At 43.4% G+C, this 26398-nt stretch overlaps 1 protein-coding gene across 17 annotated transcripts in view; it reads left to right on the forward strand.

Annotated features, from left to right (window-relative positions):
- Window positions 1-26398, forward strand: part of FOXP1 (forkhead box P1) — a 442295-nt gene that overhangs the window by 369929 nt on the left and 45968 nt on the right. For all 17 annotated transcript variants that reach the window (XM_090021540.1, XM_090021542.1, XM_090021541.1 and 14 more), the window contains one exon: window positions 21838-21942. In XM_090021540.1, coding sequence (XP_089877666.1) covers window positions 21838-21942 — 105 coding nt within the window. The remainder of the gene's footprint in view (window positions 1-21837; window positions 21943-26398) is intronic.

Raw genomic sequence — 26398 nt, forward strand, 5'->3', positions numbered from 1 at the left:
ATGAAACAGGGCACTCTTGAGTTGTCCACATTGCTGCAGGGGGAGATTTCCCATTCTATGTGCCTGTAAAATTTCCTAAATCATGGCAGACAGGTTGTGGAAATTCAGACTAATTCATACTTGCCCCGGTCACGCTTGACACACTTCTTAGTACAAGTTCCATTTTATTTGAAGGATACTGTACTTCTCCCCCCTGCATTTCTAACTGTTAAATATAACTCTTAATTGTATTGATATGAATGTTCCTAAATATCTGGCACATCAGATAATTGTTTGGAAGGCCAGTGTGAGAGTTAAGTTCAATCTGAACTGTACACAAAGAAGGTCAAACCGAGGTTCATATTGTGTGATGCTGCTCTTGAAAAATATTACCAGGTTCGTGCTTGCCAGGGACTGGCTTGAAGGAGTGCCCCATGTTGCAAGGAGAGGTGTAGTCTTATGGCAGGAGGAGGCATAGGTGTGCGGGTTTCCTTCCAGGGAGCCTGCTTTGTCCTGTCTCTTGGCCTCTTAAATCTTGGAATGGAGCTTTTCATCTCAAAATCTCCTGGTTGCATCCTCCTATCGGGTTATCTGCTGGGCTGCTAGCGATGGGGGGCATCTCTGCTCCTTGTTGCGCACAGAGGGCATTTGTACACATGCTTGCCAGGCACTTTGAAAAGCGCCCAGCGCTGCAGCGCATGCATTTGTATAAACAGCAAAACGCATGTCAGCACCAAGCAAATCGTGACAGCACGCTTTTGAACTGAAATGCATCAAAGGTGTTTTAGTTCAAAAGCGCACCACCGCCATTTTCCCGGCGCCGATGCACACTTTGCCATTTATACACGTGCATTCAACGCAACACTGGGCACATCAACTCGCGTGCAGAGCAGGCTCTATATCAAGTCTGCTCCGACGTGTTGAATCTCCAGCTCCTTGGAGCAGACAAATGTATGTGTATAAATGCCCCAGGATCTCATCGAAAGTGGCCGAGCTGTCTTATGTCTCCAGCAGCAGAGGCATTGGAGCTGTGTCTGCAGACTAGGGAAGGCTGGACTGTGTTCACAGGTTTATAGTCAAGGTTCTCTATGCTAGTCTTCAAATTCATTTTAAAATTTGAATGCAGGCTCGATTCTGCAGAAATTGCTGGTTCTGTACTTCCTATTCTGGGAAGTCGGTGAGTGGAATTTTTATGTTCCCAAAACCCAAAAAGATTGCATTCCAAAGAGTGGAAAGGGCCTCGAACACATCCTGCATCCTGTGGGGTATTCATCACACCCCGTGTCTTTCTAATATTAAAACATTTAAATATATGGAGAACATCCCATAGTGGTAATGTTGAAAAATGCACTTGCTTGAGAACGTGAGTATTTAGATATTGTTATATGTGGTAGGAATACTTTTTCATTCCTTGCATACATGGACTCCGACATGCTCACATTTATGTGCATGAAGTCACTATACTTTCTAGGAAAGGTATACTTTCTAGGATGCGGCTTCCATGGCGGGGGGGGAGCTAAACAGGGTACTTAAAATGGGGTACTTAAAGTCTACTTGCTTGTTTCATTAAGTGATTGCATTGTATCTTTACTTTTTATACTCATAAATAGGATGGGCGTATATATTTTCTGGTGCTATTTTGCTCCTTCTTTCCCCAGTTTCTCCAGTTTATAAAATAATTAAAGACCATGCAATTGAATGGGTCTCTTCTCACTCAATAGGTGTATGCCATTTCCATTAATGCTAATAGCAGTTTAATCAAGGAACCATTAAGGCCCTCCTAACTGTTCAGTGGAAACAGGAACTGGTTGCACATATTATTGGAACTAGAACACATTTTGTCTGTTCCCTGTAATACAGATATGGGTCTGAAGGCAGTTACTCTTTACAAATGAGGTGATAGGCATGTTTTATTAGTAAAATCTCACATAATTCATTAAAAAGCTGTAAATGTATCACCATATGGTTTGAGAATATGATAGGTTAGAAAGAGAACCTTTAAAAAAATCCCCCAGTTGTTGAACTGATAAATATATAGTATATTGTTAAAGTTTATTAGAATACTTAGCCTGAATATCTATTAAATTCTCTTCGTTATACTATCAACATTTAAAAATACAGGCATGGCTGGGAATTCAAATAAAAGGGCAGTGGACTTTGCTTTGTTTTGCCTCTCTTTGGCTTACTGAAGGCTCATAGCATCCATTTGCTGCAGTGATTGAATTACATCTTTATCCATAAGGAGAGCAGACACTATACACAGAAGAATGCCTAGTGATGCACTTAAGGTTTTTGTTGCAGTCTCATCAGGCATTGTGGTGCCTGCCTAGATTTCATATGACATACAAAACTCTTCTTGTTTAGATGCCTTGCACTCGCTTCCTTTTTGAAAGGGAATTTGTCCACCGTCAGTGTTTTCAGGGTGGTAACTGAACAATAAGAAAAGATCAGAAGCCATAAAAGGGCGACTGTATATTTAAAAGCAAGGAGAGGGAAGAAATGTGCAGAATAATTGCAGAAGAGAGAATGTAGACTGCCGGTTCTGGTTTTTATCGAAGACCCCGCTTAGCAAATAAGAATATGGGCCTGATACTTCACTCAGTGCTTAGTCAAAACTTATTGACATCAGCAAAGATTTTTCCTGAGTAGGAGAAGATGGCAGGATATGACCTGGTATGGACATAGGGTTGTCAGTTCTGTATATCAGCCTGAACCTAACTCTTTTTTTTCAGTGTACATGAATTATTTTAGCAGAACAGAATGCTCCTTCTTAGAGGGAAACAGATTTAGACCGTTGCTTTTCTGCCCAGAGTTGTGGGGGTTGCTGCAGGCAGGTCTTGTTGCCCTCCTGGCCAGGATGCCAGGCAGTTAACCAGGAGCTTGTCGCAGTGCCTTCACTAGGCTTTCGGGCCCAGATCTTCAAAGGCACCAAAATCCCTGTGAGGACCCGGCTATAGCGATAGTCTAAAATTCACCTGTGTCCCAACACTGTCTGTCCTGTCCCCAAAATGCAGTGTAGTTGCACCACTCCGGTGACACAAAAGAGCCACAAAGTCACCCTAACTGGGTAACCAAAATCTCCCCTGGCAAGGACAAAAGCTCCGGTCACAGGCCTGGAGCGCAGTTGAAGCTGCTTCCTTTTTTTAGACCCCTGTGTCTGCCAGGGTCCTGCATCAGAGCCTGGGTCTTGTATTATTTCTGACCCAGCTATTTCAGGAGGACCATTGCCCATGTGAATATAGCTGCTGCTGAGAGGAGAATTACCTCTCTGAGGGGCAATCAAAGCAAAATGCAGCTTGTGTTGGCAGGATGGGGAAGGCTACTGGAGAACTTGGCAAAGTTGGCTCTAGAGCAGGGATAGGCAACCCCCGGCATGCGTGCCAGTTAGTGGCACTCGGAGACATTTTCCCCAGCGTGCCAGGAGGCATGCAAGGAAATTGTTTTAAAAAAAATTGTTTTTTAAGTTGCTGCTCCAGAGCAGCCACGGATCCCAGCGCCGCAGCAGGCATCGGGAGCAGAGGTGGGAGAACGCAGGCAGGGATGGCTGCATGGGCTCAGACCGCAATGGGCGGGGGTGCCCTGTGGCACCCAAGGGGGGGCCCGGCCTGCACAGTTCCGTGGGGATGGGCCGTGGCCACCCTGCCCGTGAGGGTATGCCATCTGGCTGGGGCAGGACGCTGGGCTCAGGGGCTCCCAGCGAGGCTAAGCCCGGAGCTACATGCCGGGCACAGTGTAAGCGGGGTACAGCCTCCCCCGGAGCAAGGGCCTGGCCGCAGGAGCCCCTGACCCCGGAAACAGCCGCCGTGGCTGCCCTGGCCTGCCCAGACCCTGGCCTTGCAGCTTCCCTCCAGGGACTGGGGCCAGGGCAGAGCTGCTGTGCTGCAGGCTCCCACCGGCTCGGCCCGGAGCGCCCCCAGGCACCCTGGCCCTGGCGGCTGATGCTGGGGTGTCGCTGCCTCCCTCAGCCAGACACTGCCCTCGACCGGTGGGCCCGACCCGCAGCGTGTGGGACATGTAAGCGGCAAAGGGCACCCCCTCTTTCTCTTTTTCTTTTTTTTCTCTCTTCTTTCTTTCTCTTTCTCCTCTTTTTCTTTTTCTTCTTTCTTTTCCCTTTTTTCTCTCCTTTTTTCTTTCTCTCTCTCCCCTCTTTTCTTCTCCTTTTTCTCTTTTCTTTTTCTTTTTTCTTTCTTTACCTCTTTGTCTCGTTTCTCTCCTCTCCTTTTTTCTCTCTCTCCTCTCCTTTTTCTTTCTCTTCCCTTTTCCTCTTCCCCCCGCTCTATTTTCTCTCTCTTTTTCTCTTCTTCCTCTCTTTCTCTTTTTTTCCTCTCTTTTATCGCAACATGCTTAACAAAAAAAGAATACACAAGAACAAAGGGTAGTATATGAAGTTTTATTTATCGTCACCAGGTTTAGAATTTTTAGAAAAATTTGTAGAATTTCACTGTAAAAACGCAGCATTTTTTATTATTAACTATATGAATATGCAGTGCTTCCTGCCGTGTACACCACCACCCCGCAATGCCGGTTTTGTTTTTGTGGCGTGTCAGTACTCTAGCACCTTACAGGGTAGACACTGAGGTTTTTTTGGTGCTCCAGCCAAAGAAGTTGCCTACCCATGCTCAGGTGACTGCCTGACTGCTTTCAGGAGCGCGGCTGGCCATGCATTGCTTGTTAAGCCAAGGCCGCTTCTGCATGCTTGGGTTGTCTCTCCATTTCAGGTGAGCATGACATAAACTTTCATCTCCTGTGTGAGCCGAGCTCCTAGCACTTATCTAGTCAAGCTGAGGCTGAGCGAACACGTGAGCACTTTGTGTAATGGGTGTATTCTTGGGGAGCTTGTGGAAGCTGGAATTAGTGCAGGACATAAGTGCTGGCCCCTTCCAGGCCTGGCATTTGGTGACAAAGCAGCGCATTGCACCCATATCCATAGTCTGCCTCTTTATATTGAGCTAGTGAGCGCTGAGCGGCTTGGTCCGTCAGAGGGAAAATGCCATGGGGCTGGTGGCAGAGCATCTTCAGCGAAAACCCTGTGGACCTCGCTGTCAGCTTTGGCCTGGCTCAATCTGGAGTTATTTATTTAGATTTAAACAACAATAAAAAGCACATAGAGAAAGCACTAAATGCCTTAGCAGTTAATCATGGCCACATAATAAGACCACCCAGCAGCAATAAATAACTGTATACAGGTAACATTAACTTTTAGGGTGTGCTGTAAAGCTGTTTCCCTACTCCCCCATGGGCTGTCAGAGAAGGAGCAGGATGCAAGTAAGTTATGTGGGAGTTGCTATAATCCTGGCATGTATTATCGGGGCAGTTCATTCAGTATATTGTACAGTTATTGATCCTGTGGCCTTGAATTTGATGCTGCTTGCATTGCTGCAAGTCAGAGAGAGCTCCGGGAGTTCGGTGTGTAGACCGGTACCTTGTGAAGCCAGTTGGGGATGACAGAGTAACTCTGTTTGGGTCAAGGCGCATTTGAACTATGGCATAGGGCTGTATAATAATAGGTAGAATAAAATGACCCCCATTCACTCCACTTCCCCTTTTTTGTTCTTACCGCATTCAAACGTCACCATACTAAGACTTCGGTCCTGCAATCAGCAACGTGCACATTTAAAGGGTCTACTTGCCTGTAGCGGATGGGCTCGGGTGCGTGATCTTGGCAGTTGGGTGGTTGTATAGAAAAATATATAGATGCCATATTCAGAACAAGATGACGGTGCTCTTCTACAGCTAAAAATACTAACAAATACCACTGTCCAGTGCCCTTGGATGAGCTAGATATATTGAACCTTCCTATTTTTGCAAGCGGGGTCAGAAAAAGTGTGGGGGGGAGGCGCATTTTATTAAATGCCCTGTGCATCTTATTTTCACAGGAACGTGTTTTGTTTTGTTTTGTTTTTAATGCAGCTAGAAATAACGGGTTAATGCTGATATTCATTTTGTCTCTAAATGTATGTTCCATCTCCAGTCCCACATTGTGCCCAGTTTTCTGTAAGTAGCAGCAGCAGCAGCAGCTCTGGGGTTTGGTGCACGGCAATCTGTTAAGGAGATAAATAATCTGCTTTGGCATGACACTCCTACTCTCCTCTTTAATTTGTCTTACACAAGGAAAATTATAATTAAATCATTCAGGGTAAACCCTTGAGTGTAGAGAAGGAAAAAACACACTTTGGTAAAGATTGCCAATAGAGACCAACTTCCCTGTTGTGCCGTGCAGAGACATTTATCAATATTCAGCACTATTAAAGGGAGAACATTTCGTGTGATTTGTGAGGCGGATGCCAAAGCTCAAATCAAGGCTTGTTAAGATCCTTTCCCCATGCAATCATGGGCATTCAGCATCATTAGAATTCAGCACTGACTGTGTGTTTCATGCTTTGATTTTACTCAGACAATTTAATAATGTTTATTGTGCTGATTATATATATAAATTCACTCAATGCAATAAACATACCTCAGTCGTGAGTATCCTCAGGGAAATATTTAGTCATAGATACTTGTATTCACTAAGGATAAGCAAAAGTGAGACCATCAACGAGCATGCAAACCTCTCATCATCTTATCAGCATTGGGGTTTCTGCAATACCGAGCACTTTTTTTCACGGTAAGCAAATAAATAAATAAATAAAGCCAGCGAAGAACGGCAACCGCGCTTAGAAGCGTCAGGGACGGTACCTTGTTTTTTATATCGTTCCACTGCATCTTTGGGAAGCTCACACATTTGGTTAAGACAAATGACAAAAATATATTTGCTAAAGTGTTATATTTATGTGACTATTTACTTTAGAAGTTGACAGGCTTTGTCAGAGCCTGAAACATAAACACTTTTAAAAATATTTCTACAGAAGTATTTCCAGCCAAAATGCATCTGAGTGCAGAGCTTATTGGAAATGAGCTCTGAAATTGTTCAAAGGGAGCTTTGGAAGTCTTCGTTTTATTTAAAGCGTCGAGGCTGCAAGTCGTCTGGGGTGGGGGGGAGGTCTGGTTCAGTCCCGAGGCATAGGTTAGAGCATCCTATGAGCTCCAAACCTCTGATCTGGCAACTAGAAGTGTGCGGCCTTAGGAAAGGTCTGGCCACACTCACCTCCCTGTCTCCATGCCACCAGTAATCTCCCGGTACTGGGGCGATCCTTCCCTGCAGCTCTTTGTTGACTGTAATAGCAACAAGGAGGAGGAGGACCGTGTTCATCATGGCATTTCTGTACTTACAATAGAGAGGGGTGCAGCTATCCTCAGTTCTGACAGCAAGAGTTACCAGGAAGAGGAAAAGGCCACCTGTCCAGCAGGGCTTTCTCCATCCCCCAGCAATTCTGCACCTTGTTTTTACCGTCCTTATACCTCTTCTTACTGTACTTGAATCCCTTCCATCCAAACAAGCAAGCAGTGAATGCACAGGCAAAGTAAATGGGATAAATGAGATGATTTAAATAGTTGTTTTTTATAAGCATTGCAAAAGGGAAGAGCTGAAGGAGGAGAGGGGAGTGGTACCACTGCTTAAGCTGAAGTTACTGTGTTTTAAAGATATCGCTTTCCATGTTGGGCAAAGTGTGGCCCCTTAATGGGGGGTAGGGGTTCAGCTTGGGTAACGACTGAACTGATTGGGTTGTAGTTGATGTCCTGAATAAAATAGTTCAGCTTTCATTGTGCATGTGGGCCCTGGTCCTGATTCTCCATTGCCTTGCATCTTGTTGGGCTCACTGGTCCTTAGCACAGGTTGCTGGCCAGGAATCTGCTCATTCACATCTGCTTCCCTTACTTGTTAGCATGTGCTGATTTACCATTGGTATAGTTCTGTTTGGGTTCCTTGGATTTGTATTTTCCTAAGAAAAATGCTCCACCTCTCTTCTCAGTATTTGGGATTCTTCAAACTCAGAATGGCACTGAGTGGCTTCCATTGCAGCTGATGCACTGTTAGGGGAAGGCCTCACCGTCTCCTCCACGCCAGCTCTCTCTCTTGTGTGTCCTCTACATCTCAGACACCTGCGAATCCTCTTCTGAGAAGCCTGTAATAACTGGGTCGGAGAAGAAAAGCTTCTTCTCATCTTCATCCTTGCCTGCCCCAGCCCTTCCACTTGCAGGCTCGTCTGACCGCAGTCGGCATAGTCCACTAGGGGAAAGAATTGGGAGGATACAAAGGTGGTATGCTCTCCTCCCAAATCTATGCGCATGATTAAGTGGGCATTTAATGTCATTACGGCGTGAACTTTGTGTCAGTTATCATGCCCCCCAGGAGACGTTAGCATTGCATGGGGATGGGCTGCTGCAGCTGGCATTCAGTTGCCTTCTGCCCTCTCTTATACTTGTTTTCCACCCCTGCTCCCCACAGCAAACTCAAACTATGGTGCTGCTTTTAATGATGGAGGTGAGGATGGATCTGGCAGACATCAACGGCCCCTGCATCTGACTGGAGGCGTCTTGGATTTACCCCGAGTGTTAGGGCTCTCTCAAAGTCTTGGTTAGACTGTGCTTTTCCAGAGTAAGGGGGGCTCTGAGATGATCGTGTGGTTGGTTTGACACCTTGCAAGAGGCAGGTAATTGAGTTTCTTGCCTTAACTTTTGAATGGGTGGAGGAGCTTCCGAGGCTGCGGTGGGTGGGTTACCCGCTTAGGACCTTGCTGTGCCAGACTTCTCCCCAGTTTCAAATCCAACTTTCAAAGGCTCAAAGATTAGTAATAAATCAAGATGAATCACTCAGAAAGTGGCCCCTCACCATACAGGGCCAAATTTATCTCCCAAGAGCTAGGTTTGTGCAGTTCAGTGAGGATAGCTATTCACTTAGTCCAGATCTGAATTTGATCCGGTCTCTTTTTAGAGCCAGGCTTATACTGTTGGGCAGCCAGCCACCTATATGAAACTTATAAGCAGATGATGCCCGTATCTCTGAATCTAGTCGCTGTATCCTCTTTGTGTCTAGTAGTAGCAGCAAGATGACTCAGCTTTGTGAGCCAGACTTTCAGCTGGTTTAAATTGTGAAAGCTGCCTCGGTGCCAGTGGAGCAGTGCAGCTCACACGAGCCGAATATCAGGCTGTGCGTTCTCCCATTTATCCTCACCTAAATTATGTGCTGATATCGTAACTCAAAACGTCCCAGTGCCGAGTCAAATTGGCATTCTCATTACAGCTAAAGAAGTTACCATTAATTACCATATGCTTTCCTGTTCTGAGTCAATTCCCTGTCCAACCAGCCTTTTAAAATTTCTTCCGTGACTCAGATCTAGAGTCACCAGTCTTCATTTATACACCTTAATGCTTCATATTATTGTTGTTGTTTTAATCTAAGTAGATCATGTCCACTGTGTTTCCTTGACCTGTCCTGTTTTTTGGCTGCAGTCATGCAAGACCTCTTCCTCATCGATACGACGTGCTGGAATTCTCTAATCAAATGACACTTTTCAGGGTCTTCTCCAGCTAAACCCTGCAAAATTGCTCCCAGTATTTCTTCCTTCTCCCCTCACCCTCAGCCCCGCCAAGGGATGTTAGGCTAACCAGGCTACAATTAGCTAATGTATTGTGTGCCCCCCTTTTTGGATGAAGGGTGTTATATTTGTCACTGTACCGTCTTCAGGAATCTGACCTGACATCAGAGAACTTCTGAACTTGAATGGTTCATTGGTTTCTGGTCACACGTAATAATGATCGGTTATACAACTGCCAACACTAAGCTAATGTATCCCAAAAAGCACCTTAAATAGACTGGGTGAGCCTTGGCAGACGCATAACAGAACTTTTTCCAAATTTTAGCATATGTATTGTTTTATACCTCCATCTGGCAAACAGATCATTGTTTGATATCTGAGCACTTTGCATATCTCCTCCTCCTCCTTGCAACCAAGCTACTTACATGTGAATTTGTACAGCTTCATGGTATTTTTACATGCCAGAGAAATAGGTGATGGTTTTCTGTTAATTGTGTACACTTTTCAGCTTGACTTTTAAATACTTAGGCTCCAATGACAATCTCTTTCCCTTTTGCTGAAGGTAAAGTTTATGTAGCAGTCTAAAAGCCAGCCTGTTTGGGGGCTTTTTTTTTCCTCTTCTAAAATACAGGATTTCTGGTTGCTTTTTTCCCCTTGTGTGGAAGTTATCATTTCCCAGCGTACGCACTGGAGATGCTAACTGTTCCAAGGAGTTGGACAGGGAGCTGAAGAGGAGCTGTATTATTTTCTGTGACAGACGCCTCAGTCTGAAACAGGAAAAGAAACACCCTTGAAAACGCCTTTAAACATGGGGAATAAGTTAGGTGATTTTCATGAACTATTTACTCTGCTGTTCAATAAAAATCAAGCAGTTAGTATGACAGCTGTTACATCACATGCTATACCTTCCTGCTAAGATACTGAGTGGCATTTAAAGTAACACACCACCATTAAGCTGTGTAAACTTTATCCATTTCAGCATGTTTTAATGGAAAAAGCCATTGGTTTTTTTTTCCAATTAAGTGACATCATTTTTCCCAGGTTGTAGTGCTCCTTTTACAACTGTTTTTCTTTAATTCAAGTTATTTTACTTTTCTTTTTCTTGGCATCCTTTAATTCTTAAGCCGGGGAAGGGAAAATATTTCTTCGTTCAGGGTTGACAAGAAACTGAGCAGTGGCGTAGATCTCTTCCCCTTCTCCCCCTCCCCTCCGCCCCCCATATATTTTGTGCTAATCTTGAGCTCTCTCTCTTATTTTGTTAGGCAAATAGGGGTGTATTTTCAAAGTAGTGAAGAGATGTGCATTGAAATCCCATAATTTGTTAATGGGATTTGTGCCTATACCTACTGCACATTGTTGTGGAAGCCCCCCCCCCCCAAACTATCATGTGCTTCTCAGTTTTCACATGTAAGCCACTGCTCATTTGTGAAATGCAAATGAGTATTTTTCATATGCCTGGTGCTCCTAGGGTGGGTTTTTTTTTTTTTTTTTATATATTCTCTTCTATGTAATCAGTAGAGGCATATGTATATTATAAAGTATATTCTGTTCATTAAAACAATGGTATAAGCCCACAAAGGGAAATTGTTAATATGTGTTGCAGCTTGTCATTTCGGGCTGTGTGAATAAAGAAGATAACTATTCCTTTGGGAAACTATTTCAGGAATTGAGCAACAGATACGTAGCCAGCGAATTCTTTTAACTGCAATTTTCCTTTTTGTGTGTACTTGAAAATTACGCCGGGAAGGGTCCTTAAATGCCATTTCATATCCAGAGCACAATTTCCACAGCACAGGTGGTGCTAATATAGGACAGTCCCCTAGGCACTTGTCGCCAAGAGTTGTACAGCTTGTTCAGTGTCTGCATCCATATGGCAATCTGTCCCATTCATAGAAAGACATTGTAGCTGCGCCTGTGGGTGCTGTGGTCAGTGTAGTGTAAAAAGTAGATTTTAACTCTCAGCAACCTACATGCTGCAGCGTGGTTTATTGTGGAGTCCAAGTTATAACATGGGGGAGGTGGGGGCGGTGTTTAAAAATCAGCTCGGAGCAAATTCGAGAACCATCTCGCCGGCTGGGTTTTGTGTTTGCTCTTAGGAGCACATGGTTAATTCAGCAGGTGCAGCCGCTCCGTTTGCTGCGTGCCACCAGTGCAGAGTTTATAGGAAGTCGCTCTTAGAAGAAACATTTTCTGGGTTGTTTATACCGCGAATTAATTCAGAACTTGCAAGGCAGCGAGCGCCGCTCGCTTTCTGTGAATGTCACCTAGACGTCGGGCTTTGCTTTCCTTTTTTTTTTTTTTTTTCCCTTCTTTCTGTTATGCTGCGTTTCGTGGTTTCTCTTCTACGTGCTGCACTTGCGAAGAAGCCCGAACGTGCTTCCCAGAGAAGAGCGCGGTCTTGGGGTCGAGGGATCATACGGCAAGCCGCTCCTCGGGGGTGAGGTAGCACACGGCCGCAAATGGGATTCTCCCAAGGAGCCCCGAAAATGGGCCTATTGATATGTTACACCACGAAGGTGTAAAATATTAACAAGAGACGAAGATTCGTGGCTGTTTTGGTATCCGTCATTTCCGTGCCAAATGTTGTTCTGATTTAGTGGGACTATTTGTTATACCTTTTAGTAAATAAAAACAAATAGACAGCCTAACACCTGCACCAGCATCTGCTATTTACACTACCTGTATGATTCAGCATGCTTCCCCGAGGAAATAGAGACTTGTGTCCTATAGATTTAAGTGCTTTTCTGGTGGTTCTCTGGGAGAAGGCAGTGGGAGGGAAATCAAACAGTATGATTTAATTTTCTGTCATTTTCCTTTGCCTGTTTACACATTTTAGCAATGTACATATATTTAAAAAAGGGGAAAAAAAAAATACCTGTGCCATTTTGCGGTGGGAGCAGGCAAACCAAAGGATTGTGCAGTGTATACGTGATGCGACGGTCACCTTCGGTGCCGTTTTGGTTGTGCCTGTGGGACAGTCGTTAAAAAAGAATATCGAAGTGCAATAATCCATATTAATGATCTCTGTTGCCCATATGACCAGGCGGTGAATGGGCCAACAACTTGCTCTTGCTAAAATTCTGTCCTTGTAATTAAAAAAAATTCTGGTAGGAAAAAAAAAAAAGATATGGGCGCGCAGGATTTTCTGTGTCAGGTCATTAAGCACTAACTTAAAGCACTAATTCCACTGAAATCAAGGGGACTGCTCACAAGTTTAAAGGTAAGCATGCTCTCAAAGCCTTGCCGAATCAGGGCCAGCGTCTTTCTTTTTCTCTGCAGTCTGATTTCTGTATGTAAGAACAAGAGGAATTTCTGTGTTTAAGATCAGTGAGAAAAAATAGGTGAAGTGTTAGTTTAATTAGGAAAAAATGTGATCCTAAGATACTCTATCAATCCAGCTTCATCTGAATAAATTAGAGGATGGTGCAGAGTGGAATGAAATGAGATTTAACGAGGATAAGTGGGAAGTATGGCCCAGATAGGAAATAAAAAAGCCAAACCACATGTTCAAAACAGCACATCAGCCGCTAAGCATCAGCTGTGCGAGAAATAACTGAGGCATAGCAGAGGAAGAGAAATCAAAGTGGAGCTTTCTGTGCGATGCCTCAGAAAGGTAGGTGCAAACCTGGGATGTATAAACATGTTTGTCACAGTTAAGTCTTTTTTGCCCATGACACGTGTTACAGCACCAGTTAAACTGTGATTAATGTGCGATGTGCACGTGGGCACGATCCTGCAGAAGGGATCGTAAACTGGAGCAAGCACAGGAGAAGGGAGGATGATGAAGGGTTTGCAGCGAAGACAGATTAAAAGGAATTAAAGATCTACACCCTGGAAAAATTTACAATGGGAGGGAAATGATTATGGTGTGTAAGTACATGAAGTGACAGTACAAAGAAGGGAAAGGAGAAATTGTTCTCATTAGGTAGCAATGAGAGAATTTAGATTCCAGCATTTCAAGTCTTCTATCTCTGGATATATTTGATGTTCTTTTCACTACAGTATCCGGGCTCCAAATTGAAATAAAAAAAAAAAAATTCCAGTTTAAATACTAGGAAAACTCATTAGTGGTCAAGTCCAGTGGCGGCTGGAGCCTGCACTTGAAAGAAGTGGGGAAATCAATGCTGTTTTTGTGATGTGCACTTCTCTCAAATGGGCTAGAGATACGCTGGGGTCCTCCAAAGACTAGCTGTTATACAGGGCCTTTAGAGGGTCTATTGAGGTGCCAAAAGTGAATGTAAGATGCCTACTGGAATATGCGTAGTGCACAAAGGAGGTTAGAATATCACAATTGTGCCTGTAACCAAAAAAGTTGGCTCGTATATAGATTGAGGCCAGAAGGGACTGTTTTGATCACCTAATCTAGCCATGATATATGGTTTCTATAACAAGGCCTACCCCAGATGCCTTTCCCAAGGTCTTTTACAGCATCCTCTCCCCTGGCCTCCTGGCCATCCATGCGGGACAGGTGTGGAGGAGGTGGTGGCAGGTGCGAGCGCTGACCTGCAGAAAGCAAAGTACGTTCCTAGAAGCAGCTGCCCAGCAAACCATTCTGCAGTTGTCTAGGCTGCAATCTCTGCTTTTTCTTATAGTGCCTGCCCCAAGTTGCTCAGTGGTTTATTGACCTTGTGTTACAAAGCTAAAGTGCATTGCTCTCTTATCTTTCGCGGCATACACCTGTGTACCAGGCCCATTACTTCTAAATTGCGCCTGATGTACAACACGAATTTCCACTGGTCCTGTGCCTTGATACGCACTAATGTCTTTGCTGCAGGCGTTTGAGAAATACAGTCTAAAAATGCTAACCAAAAAAATGTAAGCCAGATGAGGTATCTAGATGGAAGACCTGAGCTGGCCAGGAACATTCAGGGCCACATTTTTCAAAAGGGCCACAACCAACCGCTGAACTTAGTCACAGCTGAACTGGAATTTGCCCTCACAAACAACTCTTTGTTGCAGATGAAATAACTGCATTCACAAACCAGGCAGTTAGATGCTTAGGCATCAGTCTTACTTACGTATGTAAACAGCATAAATATTTAGCGGTAGCTCTTTTTTAAATGTGGCCCAAGTGCTCTTTCAAGTAGATCATTTGCATTCATTTGTACGGCAGATGTGGTGTGTTTACTAGGTGCAATTCTGTGCTCTCCGTCATGCCACTGTCAATTGAATTGCATTTTCACTAGTGTAATTGAGAGCAGAGTATGTCTTCATGCGACAGGACGTTACGCCAGGAATGGAAATGCTTGCATTAGAGCGCAGGGCACTTTAAGTTAGCGCCAGTAACTTGGGACAGGATCAGAATAACTGACTCATTAGAGTTATTTTGATTTCTTATTCAGTGAATAATAAATTCTCTGCGTTCTTTTAGTTTCCTCATCACATTTTCTTGCCCTTTTCCTTACCTGTTGCCAAACAGACTTTCTAACTTCATTGCTGTTCAGTCTCCTGCCACGCCTTTCGAGTAACATCAGAAATCATCAGCCAGTCGCATACAGAGAACGTCGGTCCTAGTGGCCCTTTGCTTCATCGGGCTGAGATGTTGAAAACGGGGCTCGGGACGCAGAGCTTGATTAAACCAGGGCTCGGTGTCAAGCCTCAGAAATCTGGTGGAGCCACCTTGACTGGAGAGAGAACAGGCACGAATAGGGATCAGATCTTTTAAATGCTGCCTAAAGTACTTGGTCTACCTTTCAGGGTTTGTACAGCCTAATAATGAGTTTGTACAGCCTAATAATCAGTACGTTCTTACTTCTATCACCATTTTCTTTAACTCAGTATTGCAGTTTTTGTGAGCGGAAACAAACCATGGTTGCTGTTGATGTCGTTGTGCTTCATCATATTTCATTTGGTCTGCTTCATCTAGTCACACTGGAGAGCAGACTAGATGATCAGTGGTCCTTCTGGCTTTATCACCTATGGACCCCAATAGGGACTGTGTTTCTTGCACATGGTTACTGCCTTCCCCCTTTAAAACTCTTAGCCGGCCAATTTTACCCTTGGCATCTTGAGGCCTAATAACGCTGGGAGGTGTTAGCAATAATCCTGACTTTCTAAAAGCACACGCCTGGCACTTATTAGACAAGACATAGTCACTCCACTTGTAATTTTCTAAACCTGGGCATGATATCACAAAGGAATGTGAAATCCTCTAATTAAATACAATTCTGAGAGCAGACAGAAAATTGAGATGATGAGGGTTAAGGGGCATGAAAAAGGCAAAGAGCACAGTGTGAGGAAGACAGACAGACACACCAGCAAATTCATTACTGTCTTATAGACTCCCATGTTATTCATGCTAGGATGCATGCACGTACACACTGGCAACAACATGGGTATGCCACTGTTCGATGCTCTGTTTATAACCTGGTGGCTTGAGAGACTTCAATTTACAGGTTTCCTTTAGTATTGCAAAAGATGAGCCCGGGAGTCAGATCATTGGCGCTATCTCAGTTAAAGATGAGCATTATCGTGATGATCGGATACCCTTCCATTTCTTGCTAGCTTGAGACCAAGCAAAGCTTAGAGCTGTAGGACCAAGGGCCACCAAAGTGAGACCTTCGAATGATGACTGAACTATGTTTGCAGTGCTTCCATCTGGATTGAAAAGCCTGTTTTACTGAGAGATCTACTTTGTGGGCACCGGGCAGCGGTGCAAATCATTTTCTACTCTCTCGAGAAAAAGTGATCTCCCTTTTCTTTGAGCACTAAGCAGGGAGCCTTTCCAGGTGGGAAGGAGGTGAGATTGTGCAGATCCTTTGCTGGGCAGTGGTGTATTTTCTCTACACCATTATAAAACAAGCAATCACTTCACCAGAAAATAAAAGAGAGCTGCTTTCCTGTTTCCCACATATTTGGAAAATGCAGACGTTGAAGCATCGGATTATGGAGCATTTCCACACCAGGATTGTTCAAGTACAGCAGGCTGTGATGTCTGGAGTATTATTAGTGAGGGTCCTGCTTGCTTCCTGTCTGATTCTTTTGTCAAGATACAGCCAGTATTTGGATTCATGGTACCCATTTCCACGTGGCTATGTAGCGGGTCTGCTCTCATTTGGGAATATTGTAACTTTACAAGTGACGGTTAAACATATGTCTTGATTACAGCAGTTACCTCTTACGTTATTTCACTATTCCCCATCTGACTTACCACACTGATGGAGAACACCAGTAAAGAGTTGACTATAAGCAGAGATTAATTTGTGTGTTGGAAAGAGCCTCCCCTGCTCTTACCCAACCCTAATCGGACAGGCAGCCATGTAAAAACATCAGTGTAGTGTCTCACTTGGCAGGGCCTGTGCAGATTCAGAGGTGTTTCTATTTTATTAATGCATTCATTTATTTTATTTTGGCTCCTATTATTTTTTTACTCCCATATGCATTGTGGATTCAGTAAAGAGAGAAGGAGGCTGGATTCCTTTGTATTGGCAATAGATTTGCTAGCTAAATTCTGAGCACAAAGCCAGATTAAGTCCTGAGTTGCACCTGTGCAACACCCTGGAAGACCATAGGGATTCAGGTGCTTAACCAAGAGCAGCTGAGAGGTCGCTGTGGCCATCATTTTGACTTGAGTAGGTGTTCTGCAGTCTGAAAGCTTCCTCCACATTCGCGCGTGGTGTTTTGCATCGTTAGTCTATCCCCACAGTTGCATGGACTATTGATTTAGCAGCACTAATTACTAGAAATAGGAAAGGCAAAATGACTTGACTAGTAAAGGTGCTAGTGTGTCACTTGTCTGCCTTGCTCCAGCTGGCAGAGCATTCTCCATGTAAGGGTGGGCTATGAAAGCAGCAAAAACATAAGGACATAAGAAAACTTCCTTACTTTCTTACTAGGAGGGTGGTGAAGCATTGGAGCAGATTACCCAGGGAGGTGAAGGAAGCTCCATCCTTGAAGGTTTTTAAGTCCTGACTGAGATGATGTAGTTGGGGCTGGTCCTGTTTTGGGCAGGGGGTTGGACTAGATATGACCTCCTGAGGTCCCTTCCAACCCTCATTGTCTATGGGTCTAAAAAGTGCCATACTGGGTCGGGCCAGTGGTCCATCTAGTCCGGTATCCTGTCTGCGCTGGGCAGACTTAGATGTTACTCAGGGAGGGCATCTGAACTGGATACAACCAGAGTGCTCTGTCCCCTCCTCATTACCCTCCCTGACACCCACCGTCAGTGGTGTAGAGATGCCACAGAAAACATCCCCAACTGTTCTGTTTAATAGCTATTGCCCATGAGTTTGCGCAGCCCCTTTTTGAGCGTGGCTGTACTATCTGCGTCTACAACCCCCTGCGGCAACAATTAGGGACTATTAAATGCACACCTAAGGATCTTCCCACTTACCACTTGCATTCTGTAACTCTGTGCTACGTGTCATTAACAAACCAAATTGCATAACAAAGTTTACTTGGCAGAGGAGCTACTTCTTGCGCCTGCAACTAATCACATCGCCCCACTGCATTGCTTGGGATTTGTTCAGTTTCGCAGACAAATAACTTGTATAAGGCATAGTGAATGCAAATCCACTGGCATGGGAAAATAAGCTTGTGCAGAGCTCTCTTCAGGTCCCATGCCACACATACACGTGTTGCTGCAGAAGTTAGTTACCTCCATTAACTTGTTGAACGTCACAGATGACCTGTCATGAAGATGTGTGCGCTTTTGAAAGAGGGGCAGACAGAAACAAATGCACATGCTCTCTTGTGTGTCATTAGAAATCAGTGGAAAAGGTCTGAGCCAAAATCTTTGCTTGCTCTTCCTGCCAGCAGTCTTGTCTTTGTAAAATAAAGTCACAGGCAGCGAGATGGAGGACGCATCCAGATTCTAGACTTCTTAGATGCACACACACAAAATGTTGTTTCAGCCAAAAGCATTCAGATCTTTGCTTTCCAATGGCCTTTCCCTCAACAAATCTGGTACTTGGAAAAGGCAACTCTCCATTAGCTTTCTATTTGCTGTCTTCTTTCTTCATTATTTCAAGTGCAGGATGTGATCTCATTCTGCTCCGTCTCTTTCTGGAGGAATTCTTTGAGACTCGGTTTAAACCAGCAAAACGGCAATATTTGATACCATCAGAAGCAGACTATTGACAACACTCCAGTAACAAGAGCCCAATCTGGCCATGTTAAGTCCCAAAAATGTACCATCCAAGACATAAGCATGATGCAGGGATAAGTAGTTGCGAAAGAAAAACTCTTGAAAGTGCTTCATTTATAAATAAATAAGTAGCTACTTCCAGTAATTTTGCAGTTTGTGTGTTTTGGTCGAATGGCTGTGGAAACTTCCATGTATTTCTACTTCAGGCATGATGTCTTGTTAAGTGCAGTATGAACGTCTTGACTTCATATTCCCATGTATGGGCAATACCAGAAATTCCCGTGGACCTAGTTTAGATGCCTGTAGTCGTATACTGAGCACCCAGGGACCTCTCCTGTCAGACAGGAGATCCCTGGGAAGAAAAGAGAGTTGCAACCTCGAATGAAAACAATTGCTATATAGGGCTCTTGGGACCTTCCCCTAGCCTGCCTTCCAAAGCTCAGAGTAAAATTTTAAAACCTTGATTAGGGGTTTAAGCTACGTGACTCCCATTGGTATTGTAATGGGATTTGCAGTGCTGAAGCCCCAGAGACCTCTTTGAAAACGTACCCCTTCTTGTTTGCCGGACGGCACTTTTCTGTTCCTCTTGACTGAGCGGGTAACGTTCGCTCTGTGCACTGACGTGCTGAAGTTTTGCCCAGTTTGCCAGATAAATCGAGATCATAGGACTGACCCAGCTGTGAATGTCTTCACTGGTTTTTAGAGGGGTGTTAACATCGAATCCTTGTTTCCTCCACTTTTTTATAAAAGTGTTGTAAAATCAATTGATAAAAAAACAAAAACCCCCAAAATAAGGAAACAACAGTTCAAGTCCTTTCATTTCAAGAACAGATGGGTCTAAATTTAGTGGCAACTGTAAATGCTCCTAGCACGATTTACTTCTTAAGTGTACCCAGGTTTGCTGTGCAGTTAAGTAAGTAGAGCAAGGCCCCGTCTACACTCGGAAGTGGCGGCGTACCGGGCTAGCTGTACGACAGGCCCTGCAAGGATAAGCAGAGCTGATATCAGCAGGAGAATTATTTGGCTGGATCGTTTCTACCAGCACTGGGAGTGAAACAGCGCGACTGGCCAAAGGACGTGTTTTGCTGGCCTCTCTGCTTGCACGTTCGAGCTGTTGCCGGCAGAGCCGTGCTGGTCCTGGGTGCGGGTCTGTTGTTTGTTTGTGTGTTTGTTCCCTGCTCCTAACAGCGTAATTCTGCTGATTGGAGCATTTAAGTCTAAACCAGGCCTGAGATAATGCAGGGTGGTTTGTTTTAGTCTGGGTAATTTTTAACTACCAAAGCTAATCCTTCATCTGGATAGTATATCTTAACCCTGCCAATATCCATTAAATCACTGGAAAGAAGTACAAGATAACATTTGAAATCTGTGCAGATTTTTGTCGTCTTTTGCTGTAGCAAAAGACCATGCTCGAACATGCCTATTGCTATGCCTATTTGGAGGCATAGCGATCGTCCCTCTAAAATAAAATGGGACGGTATACTCCATTTCTCTATAACTTCTTAAATGCTTTTCCTCCTCGTGTATGGAGAGTGCAGTTGCTCCGCCATGGCTGGTTCCTTCAAGAAATATGGGGACTAACGTTTTTCTAATTTCCCTACAGAGCGCGAGTTGGTTTCTTCATTCCTTTAGCAGCTCATCAGCAATAGCTTCTCCGTTTCTAAAAAACCAATTCGGTTAAACAGAGGCGCTATTCCCGCGTCAGCAAGGCCTTCACAACATCTGCGGCCCCTCCGTTTTGCAGGGAAAGTAGATTGCTGATTTTTAGAAATGCTGAGAAAAAGTACAGAACCGATTTTCAACCAACATGGAAAGCAGGGCCCATGTATACCCTTGTGATGTGTTTCCCAACCGGTGCCACACCTTTTCCCTTCAGGAGAGTTTCTGAAAATCCTCACCTATCCTGACATTCCCATTGAGCCTGGGAAGAGAAATGACAAACCGGGAGGTGTGGAGGAATGTGTTGGTGTTGCTCTTCTTGCACGATACAGCATCTTGGGAGCATGTTCCAGCGTGGCTCTGCTCCTGGGTGCATAAGAGAGAATTTAAGAATATAATCTTTTCTGTAATGCTCCGAGATGATTTTACAGAACAAGAACAAATGACATTTCCATCTGTGCATAGAAGCAAGATGGCAAAAAGTAGGTGTTTATCCATAACATTACCTGTAATCCATGATAAAGTCTGTCATAAAACCACACCTAGATGCTGGTATGCACTCATATCCTTTGTGTATGTTTGAAGTTCATAATGTGGCACAGACACGCTGCAGCAACAAGATTTGCTCTGAAAAATAGATGTGCATGTGAGCATAAAATAGAGCCCTCGATATTATTTTGACATTTTATGTTTAAAGTCATCTAAGGTTATGGAAATTGTTGCAAAAATAATTCCTTTACTTAAGAAGTTTCCATGCAGAAGTTGAATAAAGAAGATATTTTAGAATATGGTTCATCAGTTAGTGCAACAGATACATTTCCCTGAGCACCACATGGCCTGGATCAAAGCGTCTCATGACTTGGATCAGTGCAGCCAAATCATTACGTATTGATTGGAATCCCGCTGAAGGATTAACCCCTTAGGGTTCATAAGAAGTTTTTCTTTAACCCGAGTTTCAGTAGTTGGAAGGCACTGTGACATTCCTGCCAAAGCTTAGAAAGGTTAATAGCCCCCACTCACCCCTTGGTACTGCAGAAGTCTTTGATTATGTGGTTCCTTTTTTATGATGAATTTTACATTTGAAAACATTGGTGATTCACTTTATTGGAGCATAAAAAGACTGCACTAGTGCAAAGAAGCTGAACATGAGACGAAAAAATAATACTGGGCAGACAATACAGCATTACGGTAGAGCTGCAAACTCCCAAGTTTTTTGTTCCCTTTTCATGAAACAATGTGGAATGTTTTAATTCTCAGGTACGTTGCATTTAAGAATCTGCGCTGCTGTACAGGGGTAGCGTCTCATCCTGATGCAGATGAACGAAAAAATGGATAATGTTCATAAATACCTTGGCAAAATATCAAGCAGGGTATTAAGGAAGTCTGTCAAATGATTTTGATTTTTTTTTTGCCCCATCCATGTTCCTTTAAATTCCTTATAAAGCTTTTAATTAACGAATGAAAGGTAGGTGGTTCCTAGAGTAGGGATGGCAGATGATGCATGTTCATGTTGCAAATGGTATTTAATTTTAATTTTGAAAAATCAGGGGCCAAGTGAGTAGGGTTCTGCAAAACTGAATGGCATATTTCTGAGTCTGTTGTTTGCTGCTAGCAGCATCTTTGCTAAAATACCTATAATACCAAGCCTTCTGTTACATTACTTTTCCTCCTCTTCTTTTTGCTTCTTTCCTTCAGTTTGTCCCACGAGGAGCACTCGCATAGCCACCCGCTCTATGGACACGGTGTATGCAAATGGCCGGGCTGTGAAGCAGTATGTGAAGACTTCCAGTCATTTCTAAAGTAAGAATGTTTTTTTGGCACTCGCCTATCATAAGAAACATTCTCTGAAATTCTTGATGCTGCCCCTCCATTCACTGAGGACCTGGTGCATGTCAGCAGAAAACTCCCCATTGATCCAAAGCCCATTGAACGCAGGCCCAAAATACGTTTTTAATAGGGGATAGTAAATTATCCCCCGGGAGAAGGGGATTCCATAGCTCCAGTCGGGGAAGCCGGGTCCTGTGCAGTTCTCTCCTAGAAAATCCGGGGTTTGGTTTTCTACAGTATTATAAATGTCTGGGTTGGCTGTTCTTTTTTTTTTTTTTAAGTTCTGCGATTGGAAATTTAAACAATGTAACCTTAATTTAACCTTTATTTCACTTGATTTAGAAATTTAGCCTTAAATTAACTCCTTAATTGTATAGAGGATTGCAAAGCATCACATGAAATTAATTTCTGTCAAATAAGTAACTAACGAACAAAGTCTACACTACTAAAAATAAACTCTAATTACATTAATTGGGCCCCTGCAGTTTGCTGCAGACCTTTCCTTACTGCCAAAGAACACAGTTTTACACGTTGCATAAACAGTGCATTATTGGCTTGTGTGTGGCAATGCATGGTTCCCAACCGGGGAAAGGCAAGGCGAGGGAAGGCTGTAATAGCTCACACATGGCTCCTCTATGAGTAAATTCCCAACTTTCTCTCTCCAAGCTGAAGCCTAAATAAATTAATATTGTGAAGCATTTTTCTCGGTGTAGACTGTTCAGACTGTTGGCTAATGTGGGTTCTTCCTTGATTTTTCCAGGCCCTGGTATTTCCCATATTTGCTGTCGCTGTGCAGTTGTTACGTCTGACAAAGACCAATTGCTCCAGCAGCATATATGGACCAAACGCACCCAGGGCCAAATTCTGTTCTCCTGCCTGATGTGTCCAAATGAAAAAAGCCCATGGAAACCTGTAACATTTCATGATTTGCCCTGGTAGCAGACTAGAAATATGACATGCTTAAATTTGGGAGGGAGAGGTTTCTGAAGGATTTTTTTTAAAATGTGTTATGTTGAGATACAATTTCTGCTTTCAAAACGCAATGGGCCAGTCTTTCTCCTACTGAAACCGCTGGCAGAATCCTTTTGCCCCCCGTGGGAGCAGGATCCGGCCCATTATAAACATGCCTTACAAGTAAGAGATGGTATAGTAATGAAAAGGTTCTCATTACAGGAGGATTACAAAATAAGAAGGTACTAGTCATAAATTTCCTTGAAGGGTGGCTTCATTTCTTTCAATTCATCCTGTTGTTCACTTAGGTGAAATAAATGCTAATCTCTCCATACTTGCCAGCTCATTCATATTCATATGCCATTCTATAACATTTAGGCCTTTAAAACAATTCTAATTTCATTAAATTTGGTCCAAGGGAAAGGTGCTAGATTGACTGACAGCCTTGGAGATTGAAATAATCTATTTATTAATATAGGGACCAGGTCTTTACTCACAACCTTTACTCACTTGAGCAGTCCTTTACTCTGGATTAGAGCCACTGGTTTTAGTAAAACTATTTATGGAGCAATTCCCTACTCAGCATGGTGCCGTGGAGTGGAATCTGGCCCCAAAACAATAAGGTACAAATAGGGACACGGTGGGCTTTGTGTCGCTGTGTCCTAGCCCCACTGCTGTGACCACCTTTAAGAAAGAGGAGTATTTCGATCTCTCTCCCAGCCTCTCTGCCGACATTGTAAGAAAAGTTTGTTAGGAGTTGTGGACCTAAAAAGGAAATATTGTCCCATGGCTGAGACTGATTTCACCAAGACGAGATTGTAGCCGTTTCTAACCTGGGCTAGATTTGAACCAGTTGCCCTGCCCTCAGCCCTTATCATTTACGGAGAGGTTTCTTGCTGCTTTTTTTGGAGCCATCATTTTGCTCTTAAGCTGACCTTCAACAACAAAAAAATAATATTATGCATGGTGTTCTTTTATCTTTTGAGTTTGCTAAATTTCCCAGGTCACGAATTTTAGTCCAGGGGACCGTCTCCTTACAGTATCTCTTCAGCTCTGAGTGACTCACAGCGGATATCCCCAGGGAGCAAATTGACTTTGCAAAGGGAGTGGGCAGCTGTTTATAAAACGATAGTCCAGCCTCCACGTCTCTCACCCCTATCGTGGCATGGTTGCCCTTGCATTTTTTTTTTGCAAATGTGTTACTTCCTGAAAAGATAGGAAACCATACAGAAAATGGTAGAATTCTGAAAATAATGCAGAAAATGGTACTCTTTCATAACAAGTAGACATTTTTAAGTGACACCCGCTGTACTTGTGCAGAGATCTTGACAGTCAAACCACGACATGAACCTCAAAACTCTGTTCATCAAGTGAAGGGCAGGATATGTATCCAACCCAGTGTTGCTTAATTTCACTTGCCCTAGTAAAAGATCTGTTACAGAAAGCAAAGAGAAGTTATATGGGGAATGAAAGCACTGCAAGTGCATAAAATGATGCCACAGTTGAGGGAGGGAATAAAAAAGGACTCGCAGGTCTAAAAACATGGTTCATTTTTTTTCTCCTGAGGAAGAAATATCATAACTGTTGGTAAATCAAAAACAGAGATTTGACACTTTTCTGTGATCATTCTGTAGTGTTTGTTCCCAAGGTGAGGTACACCACAGGGCCCTTGATTTCAAAGATAAATACTGTACAAATAACGATCCTAGTTGTCTTTCACTCACAGCCAACAGGAGGATGCTTATCAGAACCAGCAGATAGATAGTCTATTGTACACATTTATTTCCCTATTTCTTTTCCAAATAGGTTGCAGTTTTAGCATTGGGTTTTTTTTAATCTATCTGCCATTGGTTATCATGTGATGTTGTATCTGTTTGAGCTAACTGATATCAGCAGGTGCTTCTGCTAAGTCTAATGAAATAGTAGCACCCTGCATTGCCTAGCATACTCAGATAACACAAAAACAAAAACAAGTCCAGTTTTACTGCTGTGACCTGATGGCCTTCTCCCAGACTGTAGAAAACAAGGTGAAGTCTTTGGGGAGCAGCTGTGCTTGTACGTTTTAGCTAACATCGAGATGAGAACCTGAAAGAAGAGGCAAGATTGCCATACGAGCTTTGCTTGCTTAAAATTCAGTGATAATCTCGATCTCCTTTTCTGGGTCTTAAAGATGCCTCCGTATAGCAAGAGGAATAATTTCTCCCCTTTGCTACTACATGCCTTGTGAAATCATTGCTAGATGAGCAGCCGTGTACTCATTAAGGTACACGGGTATCCAGGGCACATGAATGAGCCCAGTATCTATCTATCTATCTATCTATCTATCTATCTATATATATATATTTTTTTAATTTAAATTCCATTGCAGTTTGGGTATTTTCAAACTCAGCAATAGCATTTTTAATTTGAATGGCGACTCCAGTGAGGGGGACGCACCTTTTGGAGAGCCTGGCAGTCCTACAGGAGCAAGAAGCTAGTAATCGGTTTCATGTGAATTTCGCTGTAATGAAACTAAGGAAGGTTTGTGCGAAAGAAACGACTAAGTGCACTCTGTAATGTTTTCACAAGTGTTTTTATCATGGTAACATCTTGTTTACTTTAGTTGCCTGCCTAAAACTACTTGGAACATGTTAAGAAAACATTTCAAGAAAGCTTCTACAAAGAGGCTTTTGTTTAGCAGCAACTGTGAGGCTGCTCAGCTCACAAAGGTGTTAACTTTCAACCCCTTAAGCACTTCCACATGAAATTCCAGCAACTATGTTTGTGGTTTTGCAAAAACAAAGTGCACGTTAAAGAAACCAGGTATATGCTAATACATGTTGAAGTCGGCCGGAAATCATAAATTGTTTCAAACACATTAATTGCTGTCATTTGCATGTCAAAATGTTCTGCAGTGAAATCATCTACAGTTCGCACAACAGAGACTTTTGATCACACGGGCAGGCAGGGCAGACGAGGCTCGTCTGTCTAAGTTTTAAACGCGCGGCGTACCCGCTCGGTTCCTCAAACATAAACGCAAAGGATTACTGGCGCGGGGTGTTTCCAACCGTTTCTTCATCCTAAGGAGAGTAAGGCAGCCCAAGTGCAATTGTTCGTGAAATCTGTTCATTGGGAAAACATGTTGATACTCCCCGATGAAAGAACTCATTTTATTTTCTAGGCTGCCACGTATTTGGAGTTGCTGTTCAAATTTGAATTTTACAGTTTCTTTTACAGCGTCCTTATTAACCTTTTTGACATTGCACGGAAGTTCAAGACCTTTCCAATAGCTACATTGCTTAAAGAGGTCAGAGTGGCCTAAATACCACAGTGCCCTCTAGTGATCTATAGGATATTAGAAGGAAAAGTTTTTGATGAGTAGCCCAAAGATAACATCGCAAATAGCCCCGCGCTTCATTGTGCTTATCAGTAGATGAAGAACTACTGAGCTTCATCTAACGTGTATAATTTTCATTTTATAGACATAGACGAATCATTT

The sequence above is a fragment of the Crocodylus siamensis genome, chromosome 11 (assembly GCF_052110815.1).
Source record: "Crocodylus siamensis isolate JL-2025a chromosome 11, ASM5211081v1, whole genome shotgun sequence".
Classification (NCBI taxonomy): Eukaryota; Metazoa; Chordata; order Crocodylia; family Crocodylidae; genus Crocodylus; species Crocodylus siamensis.